This window comes from Macaca mulatta, chromosome 19, assembly GCF_049350105.2.
Source record: "Macaca mulatta isolate MMU2019108-1 chromosome 19, T2T-MMU8v2.0, whole genome shotgun sequence".
Taxonomy (NCBI): domain Eukaryota; kingdom Metazoa; phylum Chordata; class Mammalia; order Primates; family Cercopithecidae; genus Macaca; species Macaca mulatta.
In genome coordinates, this window is record NC_133424.1 from 52874590 (window position 1) to 52898741 (window position 24152).

General features: G+C 49.3%; 2 protein-coding genes and 1 long non-coding RNA gene across 5 annotated transcripts; 1 reads left to right on the forward strand and 2 right to left on the reverse strand.

The window, feature by feature from the left end:
• Positions 1 to 515: 515 nt before the first annotated feature.
• Positions 516 to 7981, reverse strand: LYPD4 (LY6/PLAUR domain containing 4). Of its 2 annotated transcripts, none has more exons than XM_001103201.5 (5): positions 6922 to 7981; positions 2662 to 2848; positions 2324 to 2467; positions 1403 to 1729; positions 516 to 787 (listed from the first exon to the last, which is right to left on the reverse strand). In XM_001103201.5, the coding sequence occupies exons 2-5, from the start codon at positions 2726 to 2728 to the stop codon at positions 585 to 587; spliced, it is 741 nt and encodes a 246-aa protein (XP_001103201.1). In that variant the 5' UTR covers positions 2729 to 2848; positions 6922 to 7981; the 3' UTR covers positions 516 to 584. The 2 variants fall into 2 exon arrangements, with proteins under 2 accessions (XP_001103201.1, XP_077839242.1); XM_077983116.1 differs by lacking the exon at positions 2324 to 2467 and adding an exon at positions 2951 to 3026 and having other exon boundaries at positions 2623 to 2848; positions 6922 to 7240.
• Positions 7982 to 8281: 300 nt separating this feature from the next.
• Positions 8282 to 15942, forward strand: DMRTC2 (DMRT like family C2). Of its 2 annotated transcripts, XM_001103345.5 has the most exons (9): positions 8282 to 8398; positions 10665 to 10892; positions 10976 to 11121; positions 12189 to 12265; positions 12532 to 12712; positions 12867 to 12993; positions 14100 to 14160; positions 14314 to 14488; positions 15378 to 15942. In XM_001103345.5, exons 2-9 carry the CDS (start codon positions 10669 to 10671, stop codon positions 15488 to 15490), a joined length of 1104 nt encoding a protein of 367 aa, XP_001103345.3. In that variant the 5' UTR covers positions 8282 to 8398; positions 10665 to 10668; the 3' UTR covers positions 15491 to 15942. The 2 variants fall into 2 exon arrangements, with proteins under 2 accessions (XP_001103345.3, XP_002801300.3); XM_002801254.4 differs by having other exon boundaries at positions 8286 to 8398; positions 14100 to 14488.
• A 1129-nt stretch (positions 15943 to 17071) lies between these two features.
• On the reverse strand, positions 17072 to 24149 carry LOC144337549 (uncharacterized). The gene is made up of 2 exons (XR_013410755.1): positions 23568 to 24149; positions 17072 to 18063 (listed from the first exon to the last, which is right to left on the reverse strand). It is a non-coding gene; the product is annotated as an uncharacterized LOC144337549 (long non-coding RNA).
• Between the last annotated feature and the right edge of the window lie 3 nt (positions 24150 to 24152).

Below are 24152 nucleotides of genomic sequence, written 5' to 3' on the forward strand. Positions count from 1 at the left end.
TGGCATACAGAGTAGCTACTCAATAAGTAATTCCAGATAATAATCACCCTGGTGGCCAAACACAGTAGCTCCCATGTGAAATCCCAGCTACTGGGGAGGCTGAGGCAGGAGGATCACTTGAGGCCAAAGATTCGAGACCGGACCAGGCAACATAGTGAGACAGACCCCCACCTCAAAAAAAGGAAAAAAAAAAAAAAAAGAATTGGCCTGAGGAGACTCTTCTCTAACTCATAAGACCCTTTCTTTTAAAGAGGAGGAAACTGAGGCCCATAAAAAGGGAGAGATTTGGCCAGGGTCTCGGAAATCAGACCCTGATCAGTAGCTGAACCCAGACTGGAGCTCAAGCCTCCAGAGGAAGGGGAAGGAGAAAAGGAATATTTCAGCTCCCCTAGCTGCTGGGCAGGACACTGTCACTTTGCCAGGCTCCTCTTCCTGGGTCCCCACCTCCCTGGACATGCTTGGCCTTCCTCACACCTTCCTCACCTCTGCACTCTCATGGACCACAGGACAATGCAGAAAGGGAACTCTGCTATTTTATTTGTTATGTGAAAGAGTCTGGGTGCTTGTCGGGTGCAGCTAGATGGTCAGTCCCTGAAGGCAAACAGGAGGCCTAAGAGGACACCCCAAGCAGGACCTTGCCTGGAGGATGCTGCACCAACAATCTGAGACTTTTCTAAGATGTTGAGGACCTCGGTCACTTTGATGCTCCCAATATGATGAAAATCCGCTAAAAGCTGGTTATGTTCACGAGCACAGCCCATGAGGAGAAAGGTGGTATTGAGAAACCCTGTAAGGAAGACAGGGAGAAGTCAGGAACACTTTCAAGACTCAAGAGCCCTGCCTTTAGCCAGGCGCAGTGGCTCACCCCGTAATCCCAGCACTTTGGGAGGCCGAGGCAGGTGGATCACTAGAGGACTTGAGGCCAGGAGGTCCAGACTAGCCTGGCCAACATGGCAAAACCCCATCTCCCTTAAAAATACAAAAATTAGCCAGGCATGGTGGCACATGCCTATAATCTCAGCTACTTAGGAGGCTGGGGTATGAGAATCACTTGAACCTAGGAGGCAGAGGTTGCAGTGAGCCGAGATCGGACCACTGCACTCCAGCCTGAGCAACAGAGCAAGACTCCATCTCAAAATAAATAAATAAATAAATAAATAAATAAATAAATAAATAAAGACCCCTGCCTTCTTCCCAGAGGCCCCTCACAAACCAGAACACCTGCTCTCCCATCAGAGACTTAGGCACCAGGCACCTTCCCCTTCTTCCTTGGAATTCATGCGCCCTGTCCCTTGCAACCCCAATCCCATCTCCGGATCCCACCAGCTTCTCTGAGATGTGAAGCTGCTGGACAACACCTGGCAGAGTAGGCATTTGATAAATAAAATTCCTTTCTTCTCACCTGCCTGAAGTTTTAAGGTGGAACTGTAACACGTAGAGGCAGCCAAGGGGCAAGAATCAGTGGTGACAAAATTTGGGAGGCAATCCCTCGTGTGCTCGCCCACACAGGTCGGGCAGCTACGGGAAGCAGATATGATAGACTTAGGAGCGCTGGCCTTGAGTTTCACAAAAGGCTCCAAACTGGTGAGGTTGTTGCAGAGATAAGACCGGCAGACGCGACTGTAGGAGGCAATGGACACTCCCGGTGGGGAGACAAGGTAGGAGATTTGCGCGGGGTAAGATGAAGATGAGCTGCAGCCTTTAAAGCCCACAACTCCCCTTGCAGTCCCTGAGGAGCAGAGGATTGAGAGAGCTCGGATCAGTGTCACTGGCCTCATCCAGAGTCCTCCCTCCCCCTAGCTCTTTCTGCACCCACCCTGCCTGTCACAATCTTTGCCTCCCTCCCCAACCCGTGTCCACTCAGTGCAGCTGCACAGGGCTCAGATGCTGGGGTCTCCATCTTGATCTCCTCATTCTTCCTGTGCAGGACAACCCCCGCCCCCACTCCTCTCTCCCTTGTGCCCTCCTCCAAGGATCTGTCCACCTCCATTCTACCCACTTATCCAGCCCACACCACAACCAGTGGAGCTGTGCTCCTCTCCTGCCAGTGTCTGACATTATCCAGAACATAAATAATGGCCAGGCACAGTGGCTCATGCCTGTAATCCTGACACTTTGGGAGGCCAAGGTGGGCAGATCACTTGAGCTCAGGAGTTTGAGACCAGCCTGGGCAACATAGTAAGACTCCCCATCTCAAAAAAAAAATTGTTTATATATTTAGTAACTATGCGGAATTCCAGTCTAGAGTCCCTGGGTGCTGGGAGCAGAGCTGGGGGTCAGAAGAGCAAGCAAAAGGAAATGGATCAAACTTAACCTGCTTCACCTGTCTCAATGAACACTAGCGTCTCCTCGCAGCCCTCTTGCAGCTTACACACCATGTTCCTCATCAGAAGCCACTTCCAGTTATGGAAAGCAACAGCTCTGAATCTTGAGGCTGTTGCTTCATAGCACAAAAGAGCTCCAACCCCTAAAAAGAGAATGCTCTCCCAATCATTGGCCCCTCACATCACCTTCTGAGCCCTTGAACTGCCAACCAAGAGTTCAGTCCCCATAGGTCCTGTCCCCAGCGAAACCTAGATACCCAGCCCTCCTTCCACCAGTGACATGAATCCAGCCTCCCACCTTTCTGGGTCTTATAGCATCCAGCCCCACAGGACATACGAGGCAGAGTGGAGATGGCCCCCAGAAGGCAGAACAGCTGCACAAGTCTCAAATGCTGGGGTCCCATGGTCCTGTGTCTGGGTCCTGGGTGCTAGAGGTCAGTCTGAAATCAGTTTCAGTCTGGATCCCAAGCTCAGTTCCTGTCAGTCCCCAAATTCTTTGTCCACCTGTCTCTGGGTCACTGTTTCTGGAGCAGAAAGTTGATTGCATCAGCTTCTGGGACATCGGCTCCCTCAGACCTTCTGGATCACAGGTCTTCCCATCTCCACTATCTGCCCTCCAGTCTAACCTGCACCACCCACCATGTTAGCTTCTCAAAGCAGGACTCTCACTCTCCCACTTACGTCCTCCCATTGGACAAGGTGCTGAGCAGAGAATCCTGGCTTATTGATAATGCAGGCTGTTCTCCAGCCAGAGGCAATGAGATCAGAGCAACAAATAGATGCTTCAAACTCGTGTGTGTGGGTGGGTGGGTGGGTGGGGGTGTGTGTGTGTGTGTGTATGTGTAAGTTAACATACCACTAAATAACCCTTGGTTCAATATGGAAATTTAAAAGTATTTAGAACTGAGGTCAGGAGTGGTGGCTCACGCCTGTAATCCCGTCACTTTGGGAGGCTGAGGCAGGCGGATCACCTGAGGTCAGGAGTCCAAGACCAGCCTGCCAACATGGTAAAACCCTGTCTCTACTAAAAAATATAAATTAGCCAGGGGTGGTGGCACGAGCCTATAGTGCCAGCTACTCAGGAGGCTGAAGCACGAGAATCGCTTGAACCTAGGAGGCGGGGGTTGCAGTGAACCAAGATCGCGCCACTGCACTCCAGCCTGGGCAACAGACAGGGACTCCATTTTTTAAAAAAAGTATTTAGAACTTAATAATAATAAACATACTACACAACACACACATTCACACACAGACATAGACACAGACACACACACACACACACACACATAAGTGCATGTAAAATCTGCTGAAAACTAAATAAGGTCTGAAGTCTAGTTAAAGAGTACTGTACACCAGCCCAGGCATCACGACAAAACGCCATCTCTACAAAATATACAAAAATTGGCCAGGCGTGGTGGCATGCACCTGTGGTCCCAGCCACTTGGGAGGCTGAGGTGGGAGGACGACTCAAGCCCCGGGGATGGAGGTTGCAGTGAGTAGAGATTATACAAACAGTATTGTACAAATGTCAATTTCCTGCTTGTATACTATGGTTATATAAGATGCCCCTATAGGGAAGCTGGAGGAAGGATTCAAGGGACTCTATGTACCACTTTTGCAACTTCCTGTAAACCAATAATCATTTCAAAATTAAAGGGTTTTTAAAATATATACATCGAAATTTGAGACACAGCTAATGCAGTATTTAGGAGTAAATTTATACTTTTAAATACATGTATCAGGAAATACGAAGCATTAAAAAATAAATATGTTCACGAATTAGTTCGAGAAATTGTATAAGGAGCAACAAAACAAATCTCTCCTACCCAATAAAAAATGGAAATAAAGATGATAGCAGAAATCAATGAAATAGTAAACAACAATAAACATCATTACAAAAAAGATCCATTTTATGAAAAGATTGAGTTAGTTCCCTGGCAAATCTGATCAAGGGAGATGATGCAGGCCGGCACAGTGGCTCATGCCTCTAATCCCAGTGCTTTGGGAGGCTGAGCCAGGAGGATCCCTTGAGGTCAGGAGTTCAAGACCAGCCTGGGCAACACAGTGGCTCATGCCGGTAATTCCAGTGCTTTGGGAGGCTGAGCCAGAAGGATTGCTCAAGGTCAGTAGTTTGAGACCAGCCTGGGCAACACCCTGTCTATACAAAAAAAAAAAGTTTAAAAATTAGCCAAGCATGGAGGTACCTGTAGTCCCAGCTACTCAGGAGGCTAATGTTGAAGGATCGCTTTAGCCTCAGAACACAAGGTCAGAAGTTCGAGACCAGCCTGGCCAACAAGGTGAAACACTGTCTCTACTAAAAATACAAAAATTAGCCAGGCATGGTGGCGCATGCCTGTAGTCCCAGCTACTACGGAGGCTGAGGCGGGAGGATCGCTTGAACCCGGAAGCTGGAGGTTGCAGTGAGCCGAGATCATGCCACTGCACTCCAGCCCAGGCAACGGAACAAGGCCCTGCCTCAAAAAAAAAAAAAAAAAAAAAAAAAACAAGCAAACAAACAAAAACAGTGAAGAAATGCACAAACCCAACAATAACCAGAGAAATGCAATCTATCAAGTTGTACATCTATCATACTGCTAAGGATCAGAAAGCTGGGAAAAGACAAGTGTTGGCAGGAATGTGGGGATAAAGCAATCCTTGGCCCCTGCTGCTCATGGGATTATGTGGAGGTTTGGGGAATAAGACACTATTTCTGGACTCTGAGAAACACAGGAGCTTACAGTTCTGACCAGGATCTCGGGCCCAAAGCAGCATTGCAGGGGTCTGACACTACATGATCAAATTGGGTTTATGAATACCCATTTCTAGTATGCCCTACATAGGTATTACAAAAATTTCCACCTTCATCTACAAAGGAACATGCACAATAATGCAGAATTTTCTTTTTTCTGAGACAGGGTCTCACTCTGTTGCCCAAGCTGGAGAGCAGTTGTGCTCACTGCAGCCCCCACCTGCCAGGCTCAAGCAATCCTCTCACATCAGCCACCCAAATAGCTGGGACTACAGGTCTGCGCCAACACACCTAGCTTTGTAGAGATGGGGTTTTTCCAAGTTGCCCCAGCTGTTATCAAACTCCTGGGCTCAAGCAATCTACTCACCTAGGCCTCCCAAAGTGCTGGGATTACAGGCATGAGCTCCCGTGCCCAGTGAATGCAGCATTATTGTGGTGATGGTAGGTTGAGACAATGGGAGCTTCCCTCTCTGAGACCAAGTGAATGCAAAACATGCTGGGGATGTACACTATGGAATATCACACAGGAGTTGGAAGCAGTTGATTAGACGTACATAGGATGTGAGGCAGGGCGCAGTGGCTCACGCCTGTAATCCCAGCACTTTGGGAGGCTGAGGCGGGCCGATCACTTGAGGTCAGGAGTTCAAGACCAGCCTGGTCAACATGGCAAAACCCCGACTCTACTAAAAATACAAAAATTAGTCGAGTGTGGTGGTGGGAGCCTGTAATCCCAGCTACTCAAGAGGCTGTGGCAGCAGGAGAATCACTTGAACCCGGGAGGTGGAGGGTGCAGTGAGCCAAGATCACACCATCGCACCCCAGCCTGGGCAGTAAGGAGGCCGAGACGGGCGGATCACCAAGTCAGGAGATCGAGACCATCCTGGCTGACCCGGTGAAACCCCGTCTCTACTAAAAATATACAAAAAACTAGCCGGGCGAGGTGGCGGGCGCCTGTAGTCCCAGCTACTCGGGACGCTGAGGCAGGAGAATGGCGTAAACCCGGGAGGCGGAGCTTGCAGTGAGCTGAGATCCGGCCACTGCACTCAAGCCTGGGCGACAGAGCGAGACTCCGTCTCAAAAAAAAAAAAAAAAAAAAAATGTACGCATGATGACAGAATGACAGAGTGTATACATGGATAGATTGTAAAAGCAGAATGTTGATTATTTTAAATAGTAGATAACACAGTATCACTTGCATAAATTAAAAACTCAAACACAGGTTGGGTGTGGTGGTTCATGCCTGTGATCCCAGCACTTTGGGAGGCCGAGGCAGGCAGTTCACTTCAGGCCAGGAGTTTGGGGCCAGACTGGCCAATATGGAAAAACCCCATCTCTTTAAAAAAAAAAAAAAAAAAAAAACAAACACTACACGCATCCTGGGAGAACACACACATAAACCAAAAGATACATATTATTAACCACTTCAGAATGAGAACTGCCTATAAGAAGGTTAGGGAATGAAAGTGGGGAATTGGTGGAAAATAACAACGTAGGAGGGGTACAACGATCATACACCTTGGCCTCAGAGACCCAGGTTGGAATCTTTACCCCTTCCCTTACTAGCTGTCCAATTTGTTGAACTCAGAGCCTACTACCTTGTTTATAAAATGGAGTATAATACATCTCATAGGGTCATTGTGAAGATCAATAAAATTATTATCATAAGTGTTAGGCAAATGCTAAGCTCTTTATAATTGTTAGTTACCCTGTTCCTCCACCACCATCCCTCCCTCCCACACCCACTTCCTCTCACTCTCTCTCCACTACCTAAAGGATCAAGTTCATCCTCTTTAGCTGGCCTTTAAGCCTCCCCCGACGCCACCCCACCCCAGATCAGCGCCACCCAACCTTTCCAATTTTATCTAGGACAGCTCCCCTGCCCAGCAGTCCAGCTAGAGGTCACGTCGGCCACCCTTTTCTGTCTGCAGTGCCTCAGACACACATGCTCTGTAACCCATAAATCTGTGGCCAAGAAAGGTGCTAAGACCCACAGAAAAGCTGGGACACAGGTAAGAGAAACGAAGGCTGACAAAGGATCTCAGGGCGGCGGGGACTAGGCCAATCAGAGAAGATGGCACACGCCAGCCTGAGATGCAGAACAACTGGACTCAACGAGCTGAGTACAAGTGGAGACGCAACCAGAAAAGACTGAAATGAAATTCTCAAGCAAAAAAAAAAAAAAAAAAAGGATGGAGCAGTAGTCAAGAGGGGATGCCACCCCTACAAAAGACAAATTGATGGAATGGAACCTTGCAGGGAAACAGAGGACCAGCAGAGAGAGGGAGGCGTAGGAAAATGAGGAGTGGGGCACAAAGGCGGGGTTCTCAGGGAGAAGAGGAGTCGATCTCAGAGGGGGGAAAAAGGGACACAGCGGGCTGCACAGAGAAAAGGGGCCAAGGCAGAGAAGATGGCGGGATGGCGTGAGGCGGAGCTCACATAGATACCCAGAGAAGGCGACGATTACACAGAGGAGCCCCCAGAGGGGTGAACTCTTGAGGAAGATGAACGCGGAGGGTGGAGCTAGCCGGAAATTCAGAAAAACTAGAGGCGTCCCTAGCGAAGGAAGCAGGGAAGGGGCCAGGCTATCAGGGAATGAAGCACGGCAGAAAATAGGTCCGAGAGAAAGGGAAAATCAGAGATTAGGAAAATCACAACCGACACAAAGGCAGCTTGGGAGACACAAGGAAAGGAGTGCAATCTGAGGAAGGAGGGCCCGCTAAGCAAGCAGGGAAATCACACGGCTGGGAGAGAACGCATAAAAGAAGGGTAGCTCAGGAGTTGTGGGGCACCGGAAGAGAAATAATAGAAAACGCGGGCGTCCACGCAGCAAAAACAAGCCACTCGCGAAGTTTAGGTAGAAGGCAAGCGAAGGCCAGAAGCGAGGCTACTGGGCAGACCGGGCTTAGTCAACGCCCCGGGGGCGGGGCCAGGCGGGCCGTTCCTGGGGGGCGGGGCCAGCCTCGGTCCAAGAGGGGGTACTCGACGCCCCATTGGCCACCTGCCTTGAAAGAGGAAAGACAGTCTGGCCAGGCATGACGCGCGGAGGGAGGGGCAGGGGTGGTGCGAGGCTCAACTCGAAGCGCTATTGGCAGGACTGATAGTCTTGCGCGCCAAGAAGCTGGCAGAAGGGAAGGGGCGGGACATCAGTTCAGGATCTCAAACCGCATTGGTCGTCTGCCTGGGCGGACAGAGGCGATGCTTGAAGTTCATTGGTCCTTGTAAGACAGGGCAAGAAAAGCAGCGCGAGCTTGGCCGTTCCTCTGGCCACTTTCTCGCAGTGTCCTTGGCGTCTTCTTGACTGAATCTGACTCCATTGGAGGCTGTGGTAACCGTGAACCAGCTGCACGAACACGGCCCCTCCTGCCTTTCCGTCCTCCTCCCTCTTAGCTGGACTCCCTACCCCAGACATCCCCTCGCCTCCCCCTCGCGCCCCTCCCGCCCTCGCGCCCCCTCTCCCCTTCCCCGCCTCGCGGGCCCCTTGGCGCGTTCCCCGTGCTCCACTCGTTCCCTGGGGCACAGGAAGGGGGGAGGGGGGAATGCATGAAATTGTTAGGAGTGGGCACAGGAGCAGGAAGTGCTGGACACAGCAACTGCACGGGTTTACGCAAAAACCTGAATAATGTGTGGGCGCAAGAGAGACATTAGTTCCCCGAGGAGAAGGTTTTTGGCCCAGATCAGGGCCTAGCACATGACAGAGGCTCAGTAACCATTTGTGGAAGGAATGAAGGAATGAAGGAAAATAACTTGAAAGTGGGGCAGGTGGCGGGTGTGGTGGCTCACGCCTGTAATCCCAACACTTTGGGAGGCCGAAGCAGGCAGGTCACTTGAGGTCAGGAATTCAAGATCAGCCTGGCCAACATGGTGAAACCTGTCTCTACTAAAAATACAAAAATTAGATGGGCATGGTGGCCCAGGCCTGTAATCCCAGATACTTGGGAGGCTGAGGCAGGAGAATTGCTTGAACCCAGGAGGTGGAGGTTGCAGTGAGCCGGGATCACACCACTGCACTCCAGCCTGGGCTACAGAGCAAGACTCCATCTCAAAACAAAAAAAAAAGAAAGTGGGACAGGGGAGCCGAGCGCAGTGGCTCCAGCCTGTGGTCCCAGCTACTCGGGAGGCTGCGGCGGGAGGATTGCTTGAGCTCAGGAGGTGCAGGCTGCAGTGAGCCATGATCGGGCCACTGCGCTCCAGCCTGGGCAACAGAGCGAGACCCTGTCAATAAAAAAAAAAAAAAGTGGAGCAGGGAATCCATGAGAAGAACGTAATTATTGGGGGTGTAAGAGAGGGTTCTGATTTAAAGGGGTACAAGAACAAAAGACTGAAGGAATGCAAGGAGGCAGTTGCTTTGCAGGGCATAGATGAGACTAAGAATTGAAATTGAACTAAGAATTGAAAAGGGCATAAAACTACTGGTAGGCATTGGATAAATGCATGACAGTGGGGTGAGTGTTATTGAAGAGGATGCCAGGAAACACTGTTGGGATGGAACAGGGTGCTTGTGAAAAGGGGGTGTAGTACTCGCTGAAGCGGTATGGGAGGACATGAGTAGGCCAGAACCTGGGATGTGTGTGTGGGTGGGAAGGTGTTTGGACTGAAAGAAAAGAATGTTTGAATTGAAAGAATACAGAAGGCCAGGCACGGCAGCTCATGCCTGTGATCCTAGCACTGTGTGAGGCCAAGGCAGGAGGATCGCTTGAGCCCAGGAGTTCGAGACCAGCCTGGGAAACATAGTGAGACCTTGTCTCTATGAAAATAAAAATAAACAATTTTTTAAAATAAATTTTTTTTGACACGGAGTCTTGCTCTGTCACTGAGGCTAGAGTGCAGTGGCACGATCACAGCTCACTGCCAGCTCCGCCTCCCGGGTTCATGCCATTCTCCTGCCTCAGCCTCCCAAGTAGCTGGGACTACAGGCGCCCACTGACACGCCCAGCTAATTTTTTGTATTTTTAGTAGAGACGGGGTTTCACCGTGTTAACCAGGATGATCTCGATCTCCTGACCTCGTGATCCGCCTCCCAAAGTGCTGGGATTACAGGCTTGAGCCACTGCTCCCGGCCTAAAAAATTTTTAATTTAAAAAAGGGGGAGGAGAGCGCAGTGGCTGTAATTCCAGCACTTTGGGAGGCCGAGAGGCAGATCACTTGAGGCCAGGAATTCAAGACCAGCCTGGCCGACATGGTGAAACACCATCTCTACTAAACATACAAAAAAAAGAAAAAAATAGCCAGGCATGGTGGCTCATGCCTGTAATCCCAGCTACTTAGGAGGCTGAGGCAGGAGAATCGCTTGAACCTGGGTGGTGGAGGTTGCAGCAAGCCAAAATGATGGTGCCATGGCACTCCAGCCTGGGAGACAGAGTGAGACTCCATCTCAAAAAAAAAAAAAGAGGAAGAGGAGAGGGGTTTCTGAAGAAGGAAGATACCTGAGAAAGGTCATGGGGTAAAGAGGGGAAAAAGCCAGGGAAGAAGCCAGGATCAGGGCGGGGTCTAAAGAGGGGCAGAATGGAGACCTGCAGGTGTAGTCTCCAAGGCAGGAGGGTTGTTAGGGGCGGGCCCACCTGGCTATGCTCACCCTCCACTCCTGCCCCTAGATCCATGGAACCCAGTGACATGCCTGCTGGCTACCACTGCCCGTCAGACTCTGCCCCCCAGAATGAGACCAGAGACCCCCAGGGCACAGAGCTCATCCCCAGGAGAGCCATCAGCCGCTCTCCAACCTGCGCCCGCTGCCGCAACCACGGTGTCACCGCCCACCTCAAGGGCCACAAGCGCCTCTGCCTCTTCCAGGCTTGCGAGTGTCACAAATGTGTCCTCATCCTGTGAGTATGAGGTCTGGGAGGGGAGGAGGATGGGCCTCCTCCAAAGAGTGGCTGACCTTTGACTCGCAACTCCCCACTTTTAGGGAGCGCCGCAGGGTCATGGCTGCCCAGGTGGCCTTGCGTAGGCAGCAGGAGGCGCAGCTAAAGAAGCACCTGATGAGGAGAGGGGAAGCCTCTCCCAAAGCTCCCAACCACTTCAGAAAGGGAACCGCTCGACCACAGGTCCCCTGTGAGTGTCTCTGACCAGCGACGGGGCAGGGGTTTGGGTGTAGGAGGCAGATGTGGGGAAAAGAGGCCCAGCCCTGCTGCTGAATTGGTGTGCGACCTTGAACTAAGGGTTTCTACTCCCTCAGCCTCGGCTGTCCCAGCGTTGAGAGAAGTTCTGCAGCAAGTTCTGTGTGTCAAAAATGGGCTAGAGGCCAGGCGCAGTGGCTCACGCCTGTAATCCCAGCACTTTGGGAGGCTAAGGCAAGCAGACCACGAGGTCAAGAGATCGAGACCATCCTGGCCAATATGGTGAAACCCCGTCTCTACTAAAAATACAAAACTTGGGCCGGGCGCGGTGGCTCAAGCCTGTAATCCCAGCACTTTGGGAGGCCGAGACGGGCGGATCACGAGGTCAGGAGATCGAGACTATCCTGGCTAACCCGGTGAAACCCCATCTCTACTAAAAAATACAAAAAAAAAAAAAAACTAGTCAGGCGAGGTGGCGGGCGCCTGTAATCCCAGCTACTCGGGAGGCTGAGGCAGGAGAATGGCGTAAACCCGGGAGTCAGAGCTTGCAGTGAGCTGAGATCCGGCCACTGCACTCCAGTCTGGGCACAGAGCGAGACTCCATCTCAAAAAAAAAAAAAAAAAAAATACAAAACTTAGCTGGGCTTGGTGGCGCATGCCTGTAGTCCCAGCTGCTCAGAAGGCTGAAGCAGGAGAATCAGTTGAACCTGGGAGGTGGAAGTTGTAGTGAACCAAGATCACGCCACTGCACTCCAGTCTGGGCACAGAGCGAGACTCCGTCTCAAAAAAAAAAAAAAATACAAAACTTAGCTGGGCTTGGTGGCGCATGCCTGTAGTCCCAGCTGCTCAGAAGGCTGAAGCAGGAGAATCAGTTGAACCTGGGAGGTGGAAGTTGTAGTGAACCAAGATCACGCCACTGCACTCCAGCCTGGGCAACAGAGCAAGACTCCATCTCAAAAAAAAAAAAAGGGGCTAAATGGGGAAGATGAGAACTGTCTGGGGTTGGGGTAGGATAGGAGTCAGGAGAAAGGGCTTATTAGAGCTCTCTCTGGTCCTTCACAGCTGGAAAGGAGAACATAGCACCCCAGCCTCAGACCCCCCATGGGGCAGTCCTGCTGGCACCAACACCTCCTGGGAAGGTAAGGAGAGGCTGGGGCCTGAGAAAGTATCTCCCACCCTAGTTCCTACCCAGACCCTTTCTTCTGTGCCCTCAACACCTGGGTTCTAGCCCCAGCCCTGGTTTGCTGTGTAATCTGGTCAAATCACTGCTCTTCTCTAGGCAAAATGAGGGGAAAATGAGGGCCTCCCAGCTCTAAAGTTTTGGGGTTCTGCCCGCATCCCAGAATACACTCAATCCTTCTTCAGCCTTGTACCCAACTCCAGCATGTGCCCTCTGCCCCTACAGAACTCCTGTGGGCCTCTGCTGCTCAGCCGTCCCCCGGAAGCCTTGCCCTTGTCCTGGACTCCGGTGCCTCCTGGCCCTTGGGTTCCTGGACACTGGCTGCCTCCAGGCCTCTCCATGCCACCACCAGTGGTGTGCCGCTTGCTGTACCAAGAACCTGCTCTCTCTCTGCCTCCCTTCCCTGGTAAGATGATAATTCAACATTCATTCAACAGATATTTGAGTGCCAATCTGCCACATATTGGAGAGGGAAGAGGAAGAAAGCACACATGGGGAGAGGGAGGAAAGAAACTATGACCGTGACCCCTATACACTCTGCATTCTTTTATTGTCATTAGGCTTTGACCCTGGCACCTCCCTCCAGCTGCCCACTCATGGGCCCTTCACCACCTGCCCAGGATCTCACCCAGTACTGACAGCTCCTCTTTCTGGAGAGCCCCAAGGGCCCCCTAGCCAACCCCGCACGTGAGTAGGGAGAGAAGGATGTGTGTCATGAGCCTAAGCCTGTGCTGTGTCCAACCACAGTGCTGGTGTCCAACCACAGTGGATAATAAAGATGAAAAGGTTTCTGACTAATAGGCAAGGCAGAGCTCTCCTAGTACTGCCATTTCCTAGCTGTGATGCTTTGGACAATTATCTTTACCTCTCTGAGCCTGTTTTTCTATCAGTAAATTGGAGACACTATTACTTACCTCTCTGGTTGTTGTAAGAATTAGCAGTAATGGACCGGGCTCGGTGGCTCAAGCCTGTAATCCCAGCACTTTGGGAGGCTGAGGTGGGCAGATCACGAGGTCAGGAGATCCAGACCATCGTGGCTAACACGATGAAACCCTGTCTCTACTAAAAATACAAAAAATTAGCCAGGCGTGGTGGCGGGTGCCTGTAGTCCCAGCTGCTCGGGAGGCTGAGGCAGGAGAATAGCGTGAACCCGGGAGGTGGAGCCTATAGTGAGCTGAGATTGCCACCTGCACTCCAGGGTGGGCGACAGAGCAAGACTCCATCTCAAAAAACAAACAAACAAAAGAATTAGCAATAATGTGTGGAATAGACCCTTTAATGGTAGCTGTTATATCTGCTTAGACAGATTTGATGGGGTAAGATTGCCTGCTGATATGGGGGCGCACCAAGAGTTTGAGACCACCTGAGTGAGACCTCATCTCTACCAAAAAATTAAAACAGCCAGGAATGGTGGTACACACCTGTTTTCCTAGCTACTTAGGAGGCTGAGGTGGGAAGATGGTGTAGGCCCAGGAATTCAAGCTTATGGTGAGCTATGATCACACCGCCACTGCACTCCAGCCTAGGTGACAGAGCAAGACCTTGTCTCAAAAAAAAAAAAAAAGAAAAAAAGACACCAGTGATTTCCCATAATCCTCACAGTAGCCCTGGGAGGAAAAAGCTGGCAAGGATTTTTACTTTACTGAAAACAAAATAAATCAAGACACAGCTTAATGGCCCAGCAGGCTCTCAGATTCCCAGATAAAAACATGGCAAAATCCTGCCCCTCTTTCAATGTGTGCATGTCTGTTCATGTGTTTAATCACCCTGGCATCTTCTATCCTTGTTTCTAGACACTCAACTCTGATACTCCAGTCCTGTGGCACCCCAGACCCTCTTCAGCTACAGCCACAGGTCCTGGGAAAGAAGTGGGATCTAGGGTCCTGGGAGGAGGTTGAGCCTGGGGAAGGGAAAAGCAGGAAACTGAAGGAAGCAGGGGCTGAGGAACACTTAGAGGGTAGGCAGAAGGTGGGGTTCCCAGTCTGCTTGTCTCCCTTTCCCTTGCAGGCCTCTGGAGCCTCTCGCCTGGCCCGGACATCTGCCCCCTCAGAGCGGCAGCTGCAGCAAGAGGCAGCTGAAGCCCTCGTGGGGCTGAAAGATTCATCCCAGGCTCCTCGTGTGACCCCTTCTGTGCCCCCTAACCCTGCCTGGATCTCCCTGCTTCACCCCTGTGGCCCACCAGGTAATGTGTTCCATGAAAGGAGAGGATGGGATAGGGATGGCTGGGAAATGGAGGTCACTGAAGTACACAGGGACTAACCAAGGAGATGAGGGGGTCAGCAGGTTGAACATCTTCAGGCCCAGGACCCCAGGCTCCTCAGCGTGGCCCCTGGGATTGCAGTTGAGAGTTATTCAGTGAATCAATTTTATCAGTTTGGCACTTGACAGCAAATTTCTTGATATCAAGGAAAGTGGGGCCCTGAGAAAGGCAGGGACTTGCCTAAGGGCATATAGCAAGACAGTGGTAGGGAACCCAACACTCTGTCTCTGGACCCAGGCTGCCTGCTGAAGTCTGGAGTGGGGTCTGGCCTGGGAGGAGGTCTGATAAGTGCCTTCAAGGAGCTTCCGTTCTAGTTGGGGAACCTGGATGCCTTCACAAGGCTCAGTGACAAACCTGGAGAAGACTGGAGGAACCTTGAAGAGTGAGAAACACCTAGGGGGACAGACAGGGAAAGCTGCGAATTCTCCTGTCCAAATAGTGAATCGGACAAACTGGCTTGGAGCAACTGCCAGAACAGAGGGAAAGGAGGCTGGAGAGGCTTCTGATATTGGAGACCCGGCATGCCAGGCTTAGGTGTCTAGACCAGCAACTGTACATGAAGGGGAGCCAGGGAACATTTCTGAACTAAGCAAGGACAAACTCAGAGACCCTGAGCTTTAGAAAGACAAGTAGATGGCTTTGATGAAGGGTTTGGAGGAGGCAAGACTAGAGGTGGAAAAATTAGCAAGGAGGTCTGTGAAATCATCCAGGAGAACAATGATGAGGCCTGGATTAGATTCGGTAAAAAGAGGGGGTTGCTAGGAGGAAAAACGGATGTGACCTGATCCTGCCCGTTCCTTCTTGCCTGTAGCTCCTGCTGGAGGAAGAGGATTCCAGCCTGTTGGCCCCTGTCTTCGACCCAGCCCAGCCCCCTCCGTTGCTCTGCATATTGGCCGTCTGGGGTCCATCTCCCTCCTGAGCTAGAAACCTGGAGATGGAGGCTGCCTTGCTGTGGCAGGGAGGTGACAGCCTGCTGGCACTGTATATTTAGTGTTTTACTTAGGGATTTATGCATGGAATTTAATGTAGTACAAGCTTTGGGCTTTTTTGTTTGTTTGTTTAAGCTTTCAGGTGCTTCATTAGTTTTCAGTTCCTTTGGTAGTGTGGGTATTTCCTTGGCTGACGGTGGATATTCTTCTACCCTTCTTGGGTCCTGGGATCTCTTGAAATCCCCAATAAAGAGAGAGTTGTGCTATTTAGGCTGACCAATATCTATAAACGTGTTTGCATGAGTTTACATCCCAGGATTCCATGATTCTGTACGTACCTATGCACTCATGTCTGTCTCCATGCATGTGAAAACAGTAGAGTGTTTTCATTTTGTGTCTAGGTTTGTGTGAGTAAGCAAGAAATAAACCTTTGTTGTTTTAAGCCACTGAGATTTGGGGATTGTTACCACAGCCTAACCTAGTCTATCCGGACTGACAGAAAGGACTTGTTCAATTCACTTCTCAAAGTGAAAAATCAGTTATCCAATAGCTACCATAGATAAACACAAACTTGGATTTTTTTCTTTGTCCAAATAAGAAAAAATGATGTAAAGAAATAGCGGGGGATTCACTGATTAATTTCTAGTTCTGTGCCAGGCATAGACAGTTTCCAGCTGTCTAGAGGGGCTACAAATCGAAATGCCTACAGGGCTGAGCAGATCAAATAAATGAGTAAAGAAGGCCAGATGGACCCTGGCAAACTGAGAATGGATGCCCTGACTAAGGAGCAGCCTCCATTTGGCCCTAGCAGATTACTGCCAGGTGAGAATGTGGACTCAGTGTTGCTTCATCTTCTGATTTTTTCAAGAGAAACCGGAAAACTAGATTTCCATGTAAAACATCTTAATTTTCAAATGTTGGCTCAGTTTTCTTCTTTAAATTCTATACGTGCCAAATAAAACATATTTTCAGGCTAGCTTTGGCCAATGGAATACCAACTTGATACTAATCTAACATGACATTTTCCGGATGGGGAAATTGAGGCTAACCAGAAGAGAAAGAATCAAGTTAGTCTTTATCACAAGTTTTTCCTCAACTAGGGAGGTTCATGTGTCTAAGTTTCGAAGGATCCATAAAAGGTTAAGAAACACTTACTACCATTTATTGAGCACCCACTCTTATTTGATTCACATATCCTCACAGCAACCCTGGAAGCTATGCATGATGTTCCCATTTTACAAGTGAAGAAACAAGCTTAAAGAGGTAAAGTGACTTGCCCAAGCGTTTTAGGGGAAATTTCTAGGCAGAGATTAGAGGAGTGTTCCTTCTCTTTGCCAGGCTCCAAATTAGTTAATAATGTTTATAAAGCATTGGGCCAGGTGTGGTAGTTCACACCTGTAATCCCAGCACTTTGGGAGGCTGAAGCCCGAGGATCGCTTGAGCCCAGGAGTTTGAGACCGGCCTGAGTAACACAGGGAGACCGTGTCTCTATAAAAAAATAAATAAAAGCATAGAGTGAAAGATACACCACTCCTTTCCCCAATCAGGACTCCAGAAGACAGATACAAGTCAAGAGTTTTTCAAAAAAGTCTTTTATTTTTCTCCTCAAGGATATATGAAGAATAAGATCTTACCTGCATTTGTTTCTTAGTCCTCTGGTATCAAGTCCTTCTCCTTGAACCATTCCGTACACAGGAAAACCGGTTGAGCTATTCGAAAGATGTGAAGACCTGGAGACCCCCTTCCCACCCTTAGAAGGGGCTCAAGGGATGTGCTTGATCACTGATTCTTTTTCCTGATGTTATCTACACCCCTTGTTTTACTCAAGATGATTGATGGTGATGACATCCAATTACAACTTGTTCTTTCTTGTTTGGGATTTTGAGAGGATGGGTTTCTTCTTCTCCCTAATAGATTACAGAGTAACCTGCAGCGCTTCTCAGAAGGTACTGAGATATCAGGAGACCAAAGTCGTCTTCACTCCCCTTAGCTACAACTTAGACATATGATTGCTCCTTAATAGACCTGCCTAAGACTTGGTGTCCCATGCTTTCCTAGTGACAGATGACCAAGGCCACAAAGTCACAGAGAAAGGAAGCACTGGAACATGCAACATGGTTGAGACTCTGCTACTCAGCACTGACCAAGGGTCCTCTGTACACCAAGGTCACACAGCTGAGAAGGGTAAAAGAGAAAGTATAATTTGGGGTTAAAGGATGGCATGAAAAGGGGAGGAAAAGAGGAAGTGATGGAGATTGTGGGAAGGAGTAGACTAGAGAGCAGGCCCCTCTTTACAGGCCCTTCTCATTTCTCTGCAGTCCACCTCTCCTTCAGTACCTGGCCTGGGCAAGGCTTTTCACACCACTGGCCAGGCCAACTTTGTCTTTCAAATTGTTAGGGTCCCCCATTAGTGCCCGAGGGAAAGGGCCAGAGCTTCTGCAGATGTCAGTCTTAGGGAAAGGGGCAGATTTAAGAGTTGCTCATGCTTCTAAGCTGTTGCCTGTTCAAGTGCAGCACTCTTCACCTGTGGTTATAGGGAGCCAGTAGGCTCCTGGCCTCTTCTCAGCTCTGAGGGATTAAAGATAATAGACTGTGAGCACTGTTTCCTATATCGCCCCCTTTCCCACTTCCCAGTGCCAGGCAGGGAAAGGTATTGCCATGGTCCAATAAAGTACTGAGTAAGTCGTCTGCCTCCTAAGCCTTCTTTGTGTACCCTCTTGGCACTCTGCAGACTTAACCAATGAGGTCCCAAATATGAAGCACCGTCCCTGTTGCTCTCTCTCCTCACAAGACTCCTCCCCACAGCCACCCAGGTTTTATTTCAGGAGCTTATTTCACATTCTGCCCTTTGGGAGTCCATGCTCCTTTCACTTCAGCCCTATGTTAACTTGCTCCATTCCTGACCTCAATTCTAGTCCAACATCGAACTGACATCATACACTTATCCCCATCCAGCCTATACGTAGACCCTCATTGCTTGGTCCACATAGGCCTCATTCTGCACCCCTGTTCTATTGCGTAGCTGGCTTTGCAGCCCTGACACGTTTGCATAAATACAGTCCTATAACCCCTACCCTGCATGGGCCTTCACAAGATCCTGAACTCTTCACAAAAGCAAGGTTCATCCTTTTCATCCAACTCAAAATAATATGTTAAGCCTCTCAGGGAGAGTTCCCTATGTTCCCAAGAGGCCACTGGTCCCTACTTCATAGCCCTGATCACCCTGAGCTATACCTATCTATGTCTATCTATGTCTCCCCCTCAGAGAATAAGCACTCTCAGATCAGAGGGCCTGCCTGCAGCTCCTCCCTGGGAGCTCAGAATAAATGATTGAGTAAAATACATTCTGTCTGATTCCTTAGGAATTGTTTTTTTCCTCCTGAGTTAACACACTCCAATGCTGCCCCTCTGCTCATCAAAATATGAACTTTCTGACCTCAAACCATTTTTTCTAAGACAGTCTCTGTCACCCAGGCTGGAGTACAGTGGCACAGTCATGGCTCACTGCAGCCTCAACCTCCCAGGCTCAAGTGACCCTCCAGCCTCAACCTCCTGAGTAGCTGCGACTACAGGCATACACCTCTATGTGAGGCTAATTTTTATTTTTTGTAGAGACAGTGGCTCACTATGTTGCCCAGGCTGGTCTTGAATATCTGAGCTCAAGCGATCCGCCTGCCTCAGCCTCCCAAAGTGCTGGGATTAGAGTTGTTTTGTTTGTGTGTGTGTATTTTTGTTTCTTGTTGTTATATTAGGATTAGAGTTGTGAGCCACCGTACCCAACCAAAAAAAAAAAAAAGTTTATTAAAAACAACGGGGGCCAGATGCAATGGCTCACACCTCTAATCGCAGAACTTTTGGGAGGCCAAAGTGGGAGGATTGCTTGAGCTCAGGAGTTCGAGACCAGCGTGGGCAACGTGGCGAAACCCCTCTCTGCAAAAAATACAAAACTTAGCCAGGCATGGTGGCGTGCACCTGTAGTCCCAGCTACTCAGGAGGCTGAGGTGGGAGAATAGCTTGAGCCCAGGAGGTCAAGGATGCAGTGAGCCATGATTACACCACCGCACTCCAGCCTGGGTGACAGAGCAAGACTGTCTCATATATATGTGTGTGTGTGTATATGTGCGGAGAACATATAAACACACACACATATACCTATGTGTATTTGTGTGTGTGTATATATATATATTACATATGTTCATAGCAAAATTTAGTGGAAAGTACAGAATTTCCATATTCCCCATGCCGACACACAGGGATGGCCTCCCTTTCTATCAACATTCCACACCAGAGTGGTACCTTTGCTACAATCAAGGAACACAGTATTTATTACCCAAAGTCCGCAGTGTACATCAGTGTTCACTCTTGTTGTATGTTCTGCAAGTTTTGGCATATATGTAATGACACATAGCCACCATTACAGTTTCATAGAGAATAGTTTCATTGCCCTAAACAACACCCATTCATCCCTCCATCCCTCCAACCCGACAACCAATTATCATTTTATCATTTTATTGTCATCACAATTTTGCCTGTTTCCAGAATGTCATATAGTTGGAATCATACATTTGGATTGGCTTCTTTCACTTAGTAAGGCATTTGAGGTTCCACCATATCTTTTTTTTGGCGGGGTGGTGGGGAGGCGAGGCGGACAGGGTCCTGCTCTGGAGTACAATGTACTTGGCTCACTGCAACCTCTGCCTCCCAGGTTCAAGCAATTCTCGTGCCTCATCTTCCTGAGTAGCCGGGATTTCAGGCATGCACCACCACACCTAGCTAATTTTTGTATCTTTTAGTAGAGACGGAATTTCATCATGTTGGCCAGGATGGTCTCTAACTCCTGACCTCAAGTGATCTGCCCACCTCGGCCTCCCAAATCCACCATATCATTTCATGGCTTAATAGCTTCTTTTTTTTCTTTTTTCTTTTTTGAAATGGAGTCTCACTCTGTCACCCAGGCTGCAGTGCCGTGGCGCGATCTCAGCTCACTGCAACCTCCGCCTCCTGGGTTTAAGCGATTCTTCTGCCTCAGTCTCTGGAGTAGCTGGGACTGCAGGCACAGGCCGCCACGCCTGGCTGATTTTTTGTGTTTTAGTGGAGACAGGGTTTCACCGTGTCACCCAGGCTGTTCAAGAACTCCTAAGCTCAGGCAATCCACCCGTCTCAGTCTCCGAAAGTGCTGGGATTACAGGCGTAAACCACTGCTCCCGACCAGCTCATTTCTTTTTAGTGCTGAATGATATCCCACTGTTTGTAGGTACTACAGCCTCAACCCATTTTTAAAACTGTGTTTAAAGAGTTTATTGAGACCAGGTGCGGTGGCTCACACCTGTAATCCCAGCACTTTGAGAGGCCGAGGTGGGTGGATCACAAGGTCAGGAGATCAAGACCATTCTGGCTAACACGGTGAAACCCCGTCTCTACTAAAAATACAAAAAATTAACCGGGCATGGTGGCAGGCACCTGTGGTGCCAGCTACTAGGGAGGCTGAGGCAGGAGAATGGCATGAAACCAGGAGGCAGAGCTTGCAGTGAGCTGAGATCACGCCACTGCACTCCAGCCTAGGCAACAGAGCGAGACTCTGTCTAAAAAAAAAAAAAAAAAAAAAAAAAAGTTTATTGAAAGAGCTTGAGCATCTTCAGCTGTGGCTTCAAATTCGAGCTCAGGCTTTAACCTTATGTGACCCTGGACAAATGACTTGACTCTAAGGCTCAGTTGACTGGTCTATAACCACCTCACAGAGTTGTCAAATTATGAACCTGTAAAAACTAACATACAAAAATTAACACCAGGGACACAGTGCTAAGAAACTGTGTTCTCTAAAATCACAGACTGCCAGAATTTTGCTCTTTAAAATCATAATAGTGAGAATGGGACATCTCATTCTTACCTGGAAAGTCTAAGTCACTTTGACACAGAGAAGCAATCATGATCTCTAACTTGGGTGAGAGCTTCAGAGAAGTGGTTTTTGGAAACGACATTGTACATTTATCTAAACTTTCTAATGTCCAAGGAAACAGAATCCTGGGTCTGCTCCTAGCCCAGGCATGATGTTAACTCCATTGCATAAGTACATGCCTGCTTTGCCTTATGTCCATCAAAACTCTGCTTTATATAAATTTTACTTCACTCTTCCCAAAATCTTGTATTCACCGTCTCTTCCCTTGGTCAGGCACTCCAGAGTTCCTCTGGAGAGCTTTAAAAAAAAAAAAAAAAAGGCCGGGCACGGTGGCTTAAGCCTGTAATCCCAGCACTTTGGGAGGCTGAGACGGGCGGATCACGAGGTCAGGAGATCGAGACCATCCTGGCGAACACGGTGAAACCCCGTCTCTACTAAAAAAAATACAAAAAACTAGCCGGGCGAGGTGGCGGGCGCCTGTAGTCCCAGCTACTCGGGAGGCTGAGGCAGGAGAATGGCATAAACCCGGGAGGTGGAGCTTGCAGTGAGCTGAGGTCCGGCCACCGCACTCCAGCCTGGGCGACAGAGCAAGACTCCGTCTCAAAAAAAAAAAAAAAAAAATTAATGAAATGACTCAAATGAATTATGTGTAAATGATTCAGAACTGACATTAGAAATTATTAAAAGTGGGGGCCAGGCACAGTGGCTCACACCTGTCATCCCAGCACTTTGGGAGGCCTGGATCACCTGAGGTCAGGAGTTCTAGACCAGCCTGGCCAACACGATGAAAAACAGTCTCTATAAAAATACAAAAATTAGCCAGGTGTGGTGGCAGGCACCTGTAATCCCAGCTACTTGGGAGCCTGAGACCAGAGAATCGCTTGAACCTGGGAGGCGGAGGTTGCAGTGAACCAAGATCACATCATTGCACTCTGGCCTGGGCGACAGAGCAAGATGCCATCTCCAAAAAAAATTAAATAATAATTAATTAAATTATAAAAAGTGAATATAAATTACCCAAGTACATGGAGATTTCTAGTTAGACATGCATATATTACCCACTTTGAATACATATGCAAATACGTATGTGCTGGTTCTGGAAAAATAATTGAGATAATGAAAATATTTTCTCGGTTTTAGAAACAGTATGTGATAGGTTTCAACAACAGTCTACATGAATGTAAAACTCTGATTTAAATATATGATCTTATGCTAGAAGCATGGTTGGTTTTAATTTTTTTTTTTTTTTTTTTTTTTTTGAGACGGAGTCTCGCTCTGTCGCCGGGGCTGGAGCGCAGTGGCCGGATCTCAGCTCACTGCAAGCTCCGCCTCCCGGGTTTACGCCATTCTCCTGCCTCAGCCTCCTGTGTAGCTGGAACTACAGGCGCCCACCACCTCGCCCGGCTAGTTTTTTGTATTTTTTTAGTAGAGACGGGGTTTCACCGTGTTCGCCAGGATGGTCTCGATCTCCTGACCTCGTGATCCGCCCGTCTCGGCCTCCCAAAGTGCTGGGATTACAGGCTTGAGCCACCGCGCCCGGCCGGTTTTAATTTTTCTAATAGATATGAGTATTGGCTTATTAATAATTAACACATTTTGCAGCCACAGTATCAGTGTGGGGGAAAATTCTAATATTTGCTCTGTTTTAAATTCTCAAAGTCTTTCCAACATAAGAAAATAGCTACACACATTTCAGTGTTTCCTTCGTGCAACAAGTTAGCATAATTTTATTGGACTACATGTTATTTATTTGTTGGGTCTTGTAAGGATTAAATGAGATCATGCATGTAGCACTACGGGAACAGCCACATGATATATGTCCCAATAATATGTACCTGTGCCTGGCACTGAGCAGGCACTCAAAAAATATTTGTTAGAGCATGTGATGCGCCATGAACCAGAGCAGCGACTTTAAATGAGCAAATGGGGATCTCCCTCTTTTTTTTTTTTTAATGGTGACACAAGCCCTGAGAGGGCAAATGGACCACCTAAAGCTACACAGGTCAGCAGCAGGGCAGGTAAATCTAAATTGGCAAAGTTAGACTAACGGCTGAGCAAACAGACTCCGACACTAGAAGGCAGAGCTGAACTAACTTCTGCTAAGGTCCCGCCTCTGCCACTTTGTCCCGCCCTTATCTGCCCGCCCCGTCCAGCGCCTCATTCCCCTTTCGCTCGCCTCGGCCGTGCTGAAGCAACTTCCGCCCTGAGAAGGGTGGGGCTTCCGTCTCCCGCTCTCGCGACTCCTGGAGGTGAAGGACGGAAGATGACAGCCACATTTCTTCCTCGCCCTTTCCCTAGGTTCCTTGTCACAGTTCCGCCCTTACTACTCCCACTTCCGGCCGGGGAACAGCCACTTCCACCCGGAAAAGGGGTTGTTCCTCTGGGGGCGCCGGCTGTGGCCCACCCAACCTGCGCCGTATTTTCGCCTTCATAGTCTTCTCCACCATTGTTCCTTCCAGCTACGAACGACACAAACGAAGCCAAGTTCCCCCAGCTCCGAACAGGAGCTCTCTATCCTCTCTCTATTACACTCCTGGAGAAGGAAAGGCGGGAGGAAACCCAGGCCTCCACGCCCGACCCCTTGGCCCTCCCCTTTACCTCTCCACCTCTCACTACACACCCTCTCCTCTAGGCGGGGACGAATCCACATTCGCCCTGAGAGAGGCGGAGCCTCAGCTTCTACTCCCACCACCCCCGCTCTCGCGAGCTTTCGGAACTCTCGCGAGATCCGACGCCCGACTTGTGCGCCCGGGAAACCCCG